Source organism: Mustela nivalis (genome assembly GCF_964662115.1).
Source record: "Mustela nivalis genome assembly, chromosome: 8".
NCBI classification, from domain to species: Eukaryota; Metazoa; Chordata; class Mammalia; order Carnivora; family Mustelidae; genus Mustela; species Mustela nivalis.
Window position 1 is genome coordinate 19,479,487 of NC_139027.1, and position 13,142 is coordinate 19,492,628.

The 13,142-nt window shown below is 43.9% G+C and overlaps 1 protein-coding gene across 1 annotated transcript in view; it reads left to right on the plus strand.

Moving 5' to 3' along the window:
- The first annotated feature begins 6,583 nt into the window (after positions 1-6,583).
- The window catches only part of RAB10 (RAB10, member RAS oncogene family), an 85,213-nt gene continuing 78,654 nt past the window's right edge, over positions 6,584-13,142 (plus strand). Inside the window, exon 1 of the mRNA XM_082745218.1 lies at positions 6,584-7,366. Within this exon, the coding sequence (XP_082601344.1) occupies positions 7,240-7,366 (127 nt within the window). The 5' untranslated portion in view covers positions 6,584-7,239. The remainder of the gene's footprint in view (positions 7,367-13,142) is intronic.

Sequence of the window (13,142 nt, forward strand, 5' to 3'; positions counted from 1 at the left end):
TCTGGCTGAACAGGGAGCCTGATGCGGGGCTGGATTCAATCACCCTGGGATCATGATCTGAGCCTAAGGGAGACAACCTAATGACTAAGCCATCCAGGCGCCCCTCAAGGTCCATGTAAAAATTTTTATTTTATTTCATTTTTTAAAAAAGATTTTATTTATTTATTTGACAAAGAGAGAGAGAGAGATTACGAGTAGGCAGAGAAGCAGTTAGAGAGAGGGGGAAACAGGCTCCCTTCTGAGCAGAGAGCCTGATTCAGGGCTCCATCCCAGGACCCTGAGATCATGACCTAAGCTGAAGGTAGAGGCTTAACCCACTCAGCCACCCAAGCGCCCCAGGGTCTATTTTTAAAAATCACCATGCAGGACCAATTGTTCCAACACAGATGGGTTTGGGTTCATCTCCTGGAATCGATGGTGTGTTTTTTTTAGCTGGGGTGGAGAGAGAGGGGAATCTGCTGCCTGCAGCCATTAGATTTTCTTTCTTTCTTCCTTCCTTTCTCCCCCCCTTCCTTTCCCTGCCCTTCCTTTTGATCCCATTATTCCTTTTGATGATATCATTAAAACTTTGCAAGTCTAGTCATTTCTGATTCTTGCTTCTTCCAATTTTAATCCTTCATTTTCCTCTCTTCTGATCAACTTCTGTTCTTAGTTCAGTTTCTTTTCGCACCATGTTTCTCCCATGATGGCTTATTTGCTTTGCTCATTTCTAAGTATTTGAACCTTACCTGTAATTTTTCTTTCTTTTTCCTTATTGTGCAATTCATTACCCCAGCTCTTATGAATAATAGTAATAATTATATTTACAGAGTGTTTTACACCATACAAAGTGCATTTACTTGCATTCTCTTATTTAATTTTTGAAACAATCTCATGAAGTACCACACCCTTTTGACCTATGGGGAAAATAGGCATGAGGTTAAATGAATCCATTGTCACAGAGCTAGCTAGTCGGTAGCTGACCTGCCCTGAGTGTACATTATCTAACTCCAAGGTTAGTGTTCATTCCACTGTTCACATTACAGTTGCTCTATTAGCCTTAATAGCATTTGTTTACTGAAATAAGTTCTATAATGGAGTTAGATGAGTTTTTCGTGTATTTCCTAATATTGATAAAATCTGCCACAAAGGTATTATCTTCACATTTGCTTCTTTTGAGTATTCAACACTGAAAATTTCTCGAAAATAGTATTGTTTTCTAGGGGGAAAAACAAGTGAACCTCTGAGTTTCATTTTCTTTTTCCTTCAATAAACATGATTTGACTTTCTGATATATTTAAGACTATAGGCAAAATAATGTATATAATAGTCACAGCTCTCAAGGAGAGTTTAATTGAGGAAAATAAGATATGTACATAAATACCCCTATGAAATGTGGAAAATGTATCATAAATGTTTAAATTAAGAGCTATGGGAAGAAGACATGGTTATTCACCAAAATACTAATAGTGGTGATCTCTGGGGGTAGATTTTTTTTTTTTTAATTTTAAAGATGTTTATTTTTAACTAATCTCCATACGCAATGTGGGACTTGAACTTACAGTCCTGAAATCAAGGGTCACATGTTCTACCGACTGAGCCAGACAAGCATTCCAGATTTTTTTCTTTTTAAGTAAACTTTATGCCCTATATGGGGCTCAAGCTCACAACCGTGAGATCAAGAGTCACATGTTCTATGAATGGAGCCATCCAGGCACCCCTGGAGGCAGAATTTTAAATGATTAATATTTTTTGTTTTGCTTACCTGCAGGTTCTAAGTTTCTAAAAATAAATAAGTACTACTTGTGAAATAAGAAAGGGGAAACAACTGATTTTTAAAAGTGCTATGGGAGGGATGCCTGGATGGCTCTGTGGGTTAAGCATCTGCCTTCAGCTCCGGTCAGGATCCCAGGGTCCTGGGACTGCTCCTTGCTTAGCAGGGAGCCTGCTTCTCCCTCTGCCTGCTGCTTCCCCTGCTTGTACTTTCTCTCTCCCTCTCTCTCTCTCTGGCAAATAAATAAAATATAAAAAAGAATAAAAGTGCTATGGGAGTTCAAAAGCGAAACAAATTCCTCCCAGCAAGACTGTTGGGGAAGACAGGCTATGGTGAGGACATTTAAGCTGAATCCTGAAGTGATACTGGTGGGCCGGTGGTGAGGAGGGGGTGCATTTCACATGGAGAGAACCACATTAAACCAAGCATGAAATCAAGAAGATGCGTAGGAACTGCAGGAAAGATGACTTGTTCAGTTTGTCTTGAGACCAGTCCTTGGAAGCTGGGATAGGAAATAAAGTTTACTGGCTAGGGCTGAGGTATCCCCAGAGAAGATTAGAACAAACACACCTAGTGGGCTGGGGAAGGCTCATGGGGCAGTCATTCTCTAACATGAAGTAGGGCTAAGTCAAGATATGTAGGCAGGACAGAATATTGGCAGGTGATGATAAGACAGCTGCAGCCTCTGGGCAACCCGTGCTCAGCATCAAGGATGTCTAACAAAGACCTTCCTCATGGATGTCCCTGCTGAAGATTGGGAGTGTGAACAAAGGAAACAGGCAGTAGCAAATGGACAAAATCCCTGAGACTGGAGTGGTAGGTTTGACAGCAAGGTGATGATAGGGCTGCCATTCAAGGGAAGAACTCCCACTTTTCAGGAGAACAGAGGGAGCAAGGGACAGAGAAATTAGAGGAACTAATCAGGTATAGAGAATGGAAAATAAATGCAGGAAGAGGAGTAAAGATGATCCAGAGTCAGTATCTTTGGAAGCAGTGATTTTTTTCCTTAAGTTTATGTATTTAGTATTCAAGTAATCTCTACCTTCAACATGGGGCTCAAACTCATGATTCCAAGACAAAGAGTTGCACGTTCCTTAGACTGAACGAGCCTGGTTCCCCAAGGTTGGTCCTGAAAGTTGAAGCTGAAGACTGGAAACATGCTTTCAGTCAGCTCTGTGTTCTCTAAATAAATATACCTGTTTTCTTTCTTGGCTTTGCAAATATTTGGACTAGAGTCTTTACAGAGCAATGCTTTAAAAGGCATAAATTCTGAGCCGGTGCTAAATTGGCATTTTCTTTCACTAGGTTTTAGCATTTATCAAATATTATTTCATGATATCAATAGTAACAAATATTATTACCTTTTAGGCCTACATAGACCCCCATTTTATTCTTTTTTTTTTAAAAAAAAAGATTTTATTTATTTATTTGACAGAGATCAGAAGTAGGCAGAGAAGCAGGCAGAGAGAGAGGGGAGGAAGTAAGCTCCCTGCTGAGCAGAGAGCCCGATGTGGGGCTCTATCCCAAGACCCTAGGATTATGATCTGAGCTGAAGGCAGAGGCTTTAACCCACTGAGCCACCCAGGCACCCCCCGCCCCCATTTTATTCTTTCTTTTTTTCTAGAGTCAGAGATCTTTCATGCCTTGATCCTTCCAGCCACCTTCAGTGGTAGATACAGCTTGATGCTTATGTCTTACTCCAGCAAAAGTTTTAAATAACTTCAGGGAAGCCAAACATTAAGTACTGGCTGAGCCTCTCAATTCCCACCTCCATGCAGTGTGATGTCCTGTGGAGGTTTCCTTCCCTTTTCCCTTGCACATAGTGCTAGCTGTATTAACGGTGTGACTTCTGGCCAAGTCCCTAACCTCTCTAAGCGTTAGACTTATCTGTAAATTACATGCAGGAGTTGAATTATGATTTAAAGATATGAAAGCTTGGGGCACCTGGATGGCACAGCTGGTTGGGTATTTCCCTCTTGGTTTGAGGTCAGATCATGATCTCAGGGTTGTGGGATCCTGTTGGGCTGTGCTCTGAGCTCAGCGCAGTGTCTGTCTGGGATTTTCTCCACGCACACCCCACCCCCCAACGTGCTCTCTTTTTCTCTCTCAAATAAATCTTCCAAAAAAAAAAAAAAAAACCGATGAGGGGCGCCTGGGTGGCTAAATGGGTTAAGCCGCTGCCTTTGGCTCAGGTCATGATCCCAGGGTCCTGGGATTGAGTCCTGCATCGGGCTCTCTGCTCAGCAAGGAGCCTGCTTCCCTTTCTCTCTGCCTGCCTCTCTGTCTACTTGTGATCTCTGTCAAATAAAAAAATAAAATCTTTAAAAAAAAAGATGATAGCCCTAAAATTCTATGATTCTGACCCAATAATAAATAAAATTTGTTAATAGGTGTAATTAACTCCTAAGTTTTCAGAATATGGAGCACATGAAGGAAAGGCTCTAATTGATAGAACTGCTGGAAACAATTGGGATAAAGCATAGTTTTTAAAATTTATTTTCCATATTTAGCTGCCCTAATTCCCAAAATTTATGTAGTAGAATTAATCAGGCTTCCTACATTTAAAAATCATGACATCTGAAAATGCTTTACCATATTGGGGCTTGAGTTAACAAACTTCTTTTTTTTTTTTTTTTTGCTTTAAATTTTTTTTTTTTTTTTTTTTTTTTTTTAATTTGAGGGGCGCCTGAATGGCTCAGTGGGTTAAGGCCTCTGTCTTCAGCTCAGGTCATGATCCCAAGGACCTAGGATCGAGCTCCACATCAGGCTCTCTGCTTGGCAGGGAGCCTGCTTCCTCCTCTCTCTCTGCCTACCTCTCTGCCTACTTGTGATCTCTCTCTCTCTGTCAAATAAATAAAATCTTAAATTTTTTTTTTTTTTTTTTAAATTTGAGAGATAGTGAGCAAGAGAGAGCAGGAGCAGGGGCAGAGGACGAGGGAGAAGCAGACCTGGGGCTCCACTGTAGGACTGTGGGATCATGACCTGAGCTGAAGGCAGACACTTAAACATTGAGCTACCCAGGTGCCCCACAATCAAACTTATTTCGAAAGGAAAAATCACGCTAACACTGAGGATTCCCTGAGGTACTCAATGTAATGCCTCAACTGATGACAAACCTGTGTAGCACTGACCATAGCTCATTTTGATTTGCATAGCTAGCTTGTATTAAAGTTGCTTGTGTTAAGACACTCCCAACTGGGGCGCCTGGGTGGCTCAGTGGATTAAGCCGCTGCCTTTGGCTCAGGTCATGATCTCAGTGTCCTGGGATCAAGCCCCGAATCAGGCTCTCTGCTCAGCAGGGAGCCTGCTTCCCCCTCTGTCTCTGCCTGCCTCTCTGTCTACTTGTGATCTCTCTCTCTTGTCAAATAAAATAAATAAAACCTTAAAAAAAAAAAAAAAAAAGACACTCCCAACTGGAGGAAGAATGATCCACAGAGGTTAAGAATTAAAAGACCAGAGCAATCATAGAAACAAACTGAAGGGAGAAGTGTATTAGGGAAGACAAGCATTTTCAGTAGGGAAGCTTAGGGGCTGGTTGGGGAGGAAGAACAAGCCAAGGCTTTAAAAAAAATGGAAGACTGAGGCGCCTGGGTGGCTCAGTGGGTTGTTAAAGCCCCTGCGTTTGGCTCAAGTCATGATCCTGGAGTCGGCTTCCCCTTCTCTCTCTGCCTGCCTCTCTGCCTACTTGTGATCTCTGTCTGTCAAATAAATAAATAAAATCTTTAAAAAAAAAGATTGAAATATGATTACCCTATCTCAAAGGTCTATTTTAATCACATATTACATACCCAAACATTTTGGGTGTGGTGATGGCAGGGTGTAAAAATGTAATTTTTACTTCTCTCTCCATCCCTGTTTCCAGATGTCTCAGTTTTCTCCTGTATTAGGTTGAACCAGTCTACCAACTATTCAGCCATGACATCCTAGGTGTGCTTTGCCGCGGTGAAACACACTGAGAATGGCAAGGCAGGAGGAGGACTACTTCACTACAGAAAAGGAGAGTGAGAGGGAAGTATAAAGACTGATGGGGAGTCACAGAAGGAAAGGTGTAAGGCATACGAAAAGAAAGTGCAAGGAACAGGCAGTGTAGGGCTGGGGTTGGCTTCACTGTCCTTCAATTTTGGACATCGGTGGTTTGATTTTGGCGGCAGCAGGGGCCCTGCTTCTGCATGGAGCTCTGGGCTCTCCCGTATTCCAAAAGGATCGCAAGGCCTGCAGTGGATTCTCGCTGTAGAGCACAGCCCCGAAGCTTCCACTTTGCGTGGGGATTCTCCCTGCGCCCAGGTGTTCCTCAATCCTCTCCTCGCCCTGAAAGGCGGATTACATCATCTCAACCTGAGCAGCACCGCCAGTTTTTCCATGTCAAACTCCTGTTCTCTGGAACGTCAACTCTCGCTCCTTAAGTAAACCGGGATGGAGCTCTAATGTTTCTCCTGACACGATTAGCCAGGGCACTCCAGGATGCGTGTCATTTTAGCAAAGAGCCTATTAATGACCCCAGGGCGCCACTTTTTCTCGCATTTACGAGCTACAGCTATACAGGAACACACGGCCATCCAAGCCTGTCACTGCGCCAAGACCTTCAGCTCGACGCACGCGACAAACGCGACCGAGAACAGCCTCAGCGCAGCTCGGAGGGCTACCCCGGAACGAAAGGAGGGGTGCCAAGAGCCTACTCCAGCGTGCGGCGCCTGCGCAGTCACCAGGCTGCGCCTCCCCGCGGGGCGTGCTCGTAAAGCTGTGCACCCTATCAGACGGCCGCAGGGAGCGCGCCCGCGGCCTCGCCTTCTCCCGCCCCTCCCCTCTCTCGTCTCCACCCGGCCTTAGACTGGGGCTCGGAGACCAGGCACTTCACTCTCCACCCCCGCTTGCCCCCACACCCTCTGATGCGCGTGCGCAGAGGCGATCCGCAGGGCGAGGGCGCGAGGGAAGGGCGGGCGTACGTCCTTGCGTGCGTCTCAGGCAGCGCGCACGCCGGCGTGAGAGGGCACGGGGAAAAGGTGGCTCTGGCCGGGGCGGCTCGGCTTCCTGTGGCTATGTAGCTGAGCTCGTCGGCTCCGAGTCCTCCTTCGCTGCCACCGCCGCGTCCTGGCGCGGAGTTCCTGCTCGGGAGAGAGACTGTCCTCACGTCCGTCGCGCTCCCTCGACGGCAGAGCTTGCTCGGTCGCCCGTGGGAGCGTCCCGGCCGAGCAGCCCTGAAGGGGGAGGGGAGGCCATTTTGTCCCGACCGACTCCCCGGAACCGGGCGGAGCGGCTGGGAGAGGCTGCGGAGCCGCCGTCGCCGTCCTCGGAGGCACCGGACGCCGCCACCGTCGGGGCTTCCTCGACGAGGCCGTTCGTAGGTCTCCCCCGCCCTCTCGAGCCCTCGTTTTTCCCACGCTTCCCCGGTACTCCGGCCTGAGAACGCCCAAGTGAGGAGTTGGCCGTAGTGAGAGGGACCGATCCCTTGGGGCCGCCGGCGGCGAGAGCCTGAGCCGCTCCTCCCAATGGCGAAGAAGACGTACGACCTGCTTTTCAAGCTGCTCCTGATCGGAGACTCGGGAGTAGGGAAGACCTGCGTCCTTTTTCGTTTTTCGGATGATGCCTTTAATACCACCTTTATTTCCACCATAGGTAAGACCTGTGGGAAGATGGTGTACGGTGTGGGTAGCTGCAAACCGGTTTTTTTTTTTTTTTTACTCCAGACATCTTGCTTCCCGTAATAAACGCCTTTGTTTCAGTGATTCCGATTCCAAGCGACAGACCCAAGTTAGTGTTTGAATCGACATCGAGCTTACTGGGGCGGGGTCTTCCCATGCTTTCCATCCGGTCTTTTGCTTTCAAGTCTCCTACTCTGTTCATTGCCTCTGTTGCAAAATATGCAGCATTAACCGCGTCCCAGAATGCTGTTTCTTTCAGCGACTGGACTGGCTTTTTCCATATCTGTGTGGCGTTACTAGATGTACGATACTTGTAAGGGATTTATTTTAGTGGTTGGGATTGAAGCCGTGGTAGTCCTTTGGTAAAGGCCCGAATTTATACTTCAGGGCAAGGAGAAGATTCCATATGGTCATAACTTAGAGTAAACTTGAGGGTTTGTGTGAGGAATAATTAAAGCAAATTAGAGGGGAAAAGTGAGTTCCCCCGCGTTGACTAATCCATTGATGTGTCAAACAATCGGAGGCTCTTCGTGCTTGGGGTGGGACTCAATGGCATGTTTGCCTCACAGTGCTTTTCCAGACATCAACAGAAGCAGTAATCTAAAAGAGATGATCAGTTTCTGTCCTCAAACCCGAAAGAATGAAGTTCTCGCTTCTATTTGACTTTGCACTACAATTTACAGGAAAACATTTGGCCAGCCCTAGCCCTAGAACTTCTCATGTACTTTCACCTCATGTTTCAGAATTACTTACTGTGGAAGTTCAGAACCGAAGATTGACCTTTTTAGTCGGTTTCCCATTTTGGAAAAGAAAAGGGAAGGCTCTAGGAAAGTCCCTTTTTTTGGACTCTGGTTAGAAAATTTAGTGGAACTAACACGACTTGGTTAAATGAATTCTATGTGAACTCCCCGCTTCCCCCACCCCGTAAATATCTTAAAGGACACATGGTTGCTCCTGTCATTTGGAGCCCAGCACTGAGCATTGGAGGAGTGCAGTGAAACCCAATTGTAAGTGTAACCAGTTTTTTTTCTTTTCTTTCTTTCTTTCTTTTTTTTTTTTTAAGATTTTATTTATTTGATAGGCAGAGATCACAAGTAGGCAGAGAGGCAGGCAGAGAGAAAGAGAGGAGGAAGCAGGCTCCCGGCCCAAGAGCCCGATGTGGGGCTCAATCCCAGGACGCTGGGATCATGACGTGAGCCACCCAGGCGCCCCTAAGTGTAACTAGTTTTATGTTTGAGACGATTTTAGAAAGCAACTGCAGTCTTTTCTGAACTCTTGAGAATTGTCAAAATTAAGCTGATTTCAATCGATATCATTACTGGAATGGTTGATTTGGATTTCTTATGACAGAATTTTTGTCAGCTACTTAATTCTTACAAATTGTGCATAAACTAAATTGGGCAAATATTCATTTCAAATATATTTTAATTTTACTCTTACTTTTTTTGGGAGTGGGTAAGAGTCATCGCAATCATTATTTCATGTGTATGATCCTATTCTTTTGACTTGTCATAAATTTTATGAAATTTAGGATTTGTTCTCTGCTCGTGGATTAGCCCCTCCTATTCCCAAGTTTGCTTTTAATATTCCACTTTTAGCTGTAGCTGGGTGGGTCAGGTGATTAGATAGTTCAGCAAATATTTATTGAGCACCTAATGTTAGGCACGGTTTTAGGTAAGTGGTGAACACAGTAGATCCCTTGAGCCATTTAGTGAGGACAGAGTGTGGGAGACACTACAATAGGGATGAGCAGAGGGAGGAGGAGTGACTAGCCTAAATCATGGGGAATCTTGAGTAGTTTTGCATGGAGATGATGTCTGAAATGAAGTCTGAAGGACATAGGAATTGGACCAGAGAGGTGAGATAGGATCTAGAAATTCTGGAAAAAGGAGCACAGTATAAACTTGTAGTCAGATCAAGGATTTAGGGGTGCCTGAGTGGCTCAATGGGTTAAAGCCTCTGCCTTCGACTCAGGTCATGATCCCAGGGTCCTGGGATCGAGCCCCGCATCAGGCTGTCTGCTCAGCAGGGAGCCTGCTTCCTCCTCTCTCTGCCCGCCTCTCTGCCTACTTGTAATCTCTGTCTGTGAAATAAATGAATAAATAAAATCTTTAAAAAAAAAAAAGATCAAGGATTTAATTCATGTGGGCAGCTTTAACCCGCCATTGAGAAGGGTGGAGTAGAGAGTGGGACGCAATGTGTTAAGCCCCATCTATTACAGTTTTTTTTTAATGGGTACATAACGCACAACTAGAACTCAGTCCTATAAGATAATGACAGTCTTGTGTAGTCCTTTTTTTTTGTTTTGTTTTATTTTTTTTTTAGTAATCTTTACACCCATCATGGGGCTTGAACTCAAAAATCCTGAGATCAGGAGTCTCATGCTCTTCCAGCTGAGCCAGCCAGACACTCCTTGTGTAGTCCTTTTATTAGGGAAAAGTGCGTGGTGGTTTTGGTTTGAACCTGCGGGTTAGAATCCTACTTCCACAGGCTGTGGACTTTGGCAAGTTACTTAATTTCTGTATGCTTCAGTTTCTTCTTTAAATAGGACCTACTACATAGGGTAGTTGTGAGAATTTTATGGGTCAGTGAAAGTAAAGTGTCAAGCATGGTACTAGGCGCACTGTAGAAGCAGAATGCATGTTAGCTAGATACAGAAGAACCACTTGCAGCAGAACAAGTTACTGTATGGATTGAATGCCCTGTGCACAGTGGGTATTTGTCAGTGCTCTGCTAAACAATTTCACGTTAGATTCCGAAACTTTCATATTTTGATATAAAAATATTTGATGTTTGCCATTTTGATATAGAAGACAGGTTGAAGAATGTGAACTGAGAAATGAATAAATATCTAAGTATAAAATTCTGAGCATAGTTTCAATATATATAGCATGTATTATTCTGTATGCAGCTTTAGAAGTCTGTTCTCTTAACCAGTGCTGTTTAAAACAAATACAACGTGAGCCAAATGGGTGATATTTTTTGGTATTAAAAAATGGGGCGCCTGGGTGGCTCAGTGGGTTAAGCCTCTGCCTTTGGCTCAGGTCATGATCTCAGGGTCATGGGATCAAACCCTGAATCATTGGGTTCTCTGCTGAGCGGGGAGCCTGCTTCCCCCTCTCTGCCTGCCTCTCTGCCTACTTGTGATTTCTCTCTGTTAAATAAATAAAATCTTTTAAAATAAAAAGTAAAAAATACGTTTTACATTAACAAAATTAAAAGAATGGGGCACCTGGGTGGCTTAGTTGGTTGAGCCTGAGTCTTGATTTTAGCTCAGGTGATGATCTTGGGGTTGTGGGATTGAACCCTACTTTGGACTCTGTGCTTAGCGGGAAGTCAGCTTGAGATCTTCTCCCTCTGCTGCAACCCCCCACCCCCCATCCCCCGTGTGTGCGTGTGTGTGCTTTCTCTTTATATATGAATAAATAAATAAATAAGTTGGTCTTGGGGTGCCTGGGCGGCTCAGTCATTTAAGCATTTGACTCTTGGTTTTGACTCAGGTTGGTTGTGAGATTGGGTGGTGTTGGGCTCTGAGCACCACCCCCCAACATGGAATTTACTTGAGATTCTCTCTCTCCTTCTTCCCCTCCCTCTGTGGTCTCAGCGTTTGTGCATGCTCTCTCTCAAAATCATAAAATTTTTTTCTTAAAAGATTCTATTTTTGTAGAGGGGCATAGAATAAGGGGTGGAGAAGGGAGGGGCAGAGGGAGAAGCAGACTCCATGCTGAGCTGGGAGCCTGATGCAGGGCTTGATCCCAGGACTCTGGGATTATGACCTGAGCTGAAGATAGGTGCTTAACCCAGGTGCCCAAAATAAATAAAATCTTTAAGAAAAATAAATGTATATATTTTTAAGATTTTATTTATTTATTTGAGGGAAGGAGGCAGGGGGAGGGCAGAGGGTGAGGAAGAAGCAGATTCCTCACTAACAGGAAGCCTGATGCAGGGCTTGATCCCAGGACCCTGAGATCATGGCCTGAGAAAAAGGTAGACACCCAACTGACTGAGCCACCCAGGTGCCCCAGACAAAATAAATTAAAAAAAAAAAAGTTAAAGAAGAATTTTTTTTTTTTTTTTAAGATTCTATGTATTTATTGGACAGAGAAATCACAAGTAGGCAGAGATGGGGGGCGGGAAGCAGGCTTCCTGCTGAGCAGAGAGCCTGATGTGGGGCTCAGTGAACCCAGGACCCTGAGATCATGACTTGAGCCAAAGGCAGAGGCTTAAACCACTGAGCCATCCAGGTGCCCCATGTTTTTAATTTTTTAAAATATTTATATTTTAGAGAGAGCATGTGTATGTGGGGAGGGGTAGAGGGTGAGAGGGAATCTGAAACAGACTCCTTGCCAAGGGTGGGGATCAATCTCACAGACCTGAGATCAGGCCCTGAGCTGAAATCAGGAGTCAGACTCACACTTACATGACTGAGCCACCTAGGCACCCCAAAGATTGATTGATTGATTGATTTCAAAGATTTTTAAAAAAATTTATTTGACAGAGACCTAGCAAGAGCGGGAACACAGCAGGGGGAGTGGGAGAGGGAGAAGCAGGCTTCCTGATGAGCTGGGAGCCTGATGTGGGGCTCAGTCCCAGGTCCCTGGGATCATGACCTGTACTGAAGGCAGATGCTTAGCAACCGAGCCACCCATCCACCTCCAAAGAAGAATTTAATGATAAATTTTAACTCATTTTTATCCCAAATGTTATCATTTTAATATGTAATCAAAATTAAAATGACATTTTATATTTTTTTCAGTGTGTATGTTATACTTACAGCTAATTTCGATTTGTATTGGGCATGTTTAAAGTGCTCAATAGTCATATGTTGGTTACCATATTGGACAGTGCATGTCTAAACAGTCTGAACTAGCTAGTCATCTAACAAACAGATGACTAGAAGTGCCTTTGGATGTGTACTCTTTACTTTTTAAAAAAATTTTTAAAGTATTTTTTTTTCTTTGGTGTTTTAAAAAATCTGGAGCATTCTCTAATTATGAATGATAGTAAAATTTGAGTTGTTACTTGATTGTTAAAACCTCCTGAGGTTTGAATAGTTACCTTGCTAGGTGAGTATTCAGAAATAAATAGAAGTGGTACTCAGAAGGGCCAAACTCTGGGTACTAGGTAGGCCCTTATTATTTCAGGCAGAATCATTTTAGTTGCTCATTGGTCATTGATTCTTTGAAGAGTTTTTATAGGCTTATTGTGCTTATAGTACCCTCAAAGACTGCTGTATTTACATTTTTCTGTGTACTTTTAATTCCCACACATTTATACTAGAAATTATGTATGATATTTATAGTCAGGTTTATTGCAGATAGAATTGCAAAAATAAATTACTGGTATGTTTCACACTCAACATTCTCAAAGAGGATCCAGGGGCACTAGTCTATAAGATACACAAGGGCAGAGGTGGGCTGTTTTTTTGTTTTTTTTGTTTTGCTGATAGATGCTAAGTATCTAGAAGAATATCTTCCTTTAATGGGTACATGATAAATAATGAATGAAGGAGGAGAGGCAGACAAGTAGTACAGAGTCAGGAGCCTCTAACATAGAATAGGACTCAGTTTTATTTTAATATTTCCCTTTCTACCTCCTTTCTGAACATAATATATGTGAAGTAGATTGAGATCTCTCCTTAAGAATATTAGCTGGTTTGGGTGCCTGCCTGGCTCAAGCGACTGTGTTCAGCTCATGTCATGATTCTGGAGTCCTACATCCAGCTCCCTGCTTAGTGGAAAGTCTGCTTC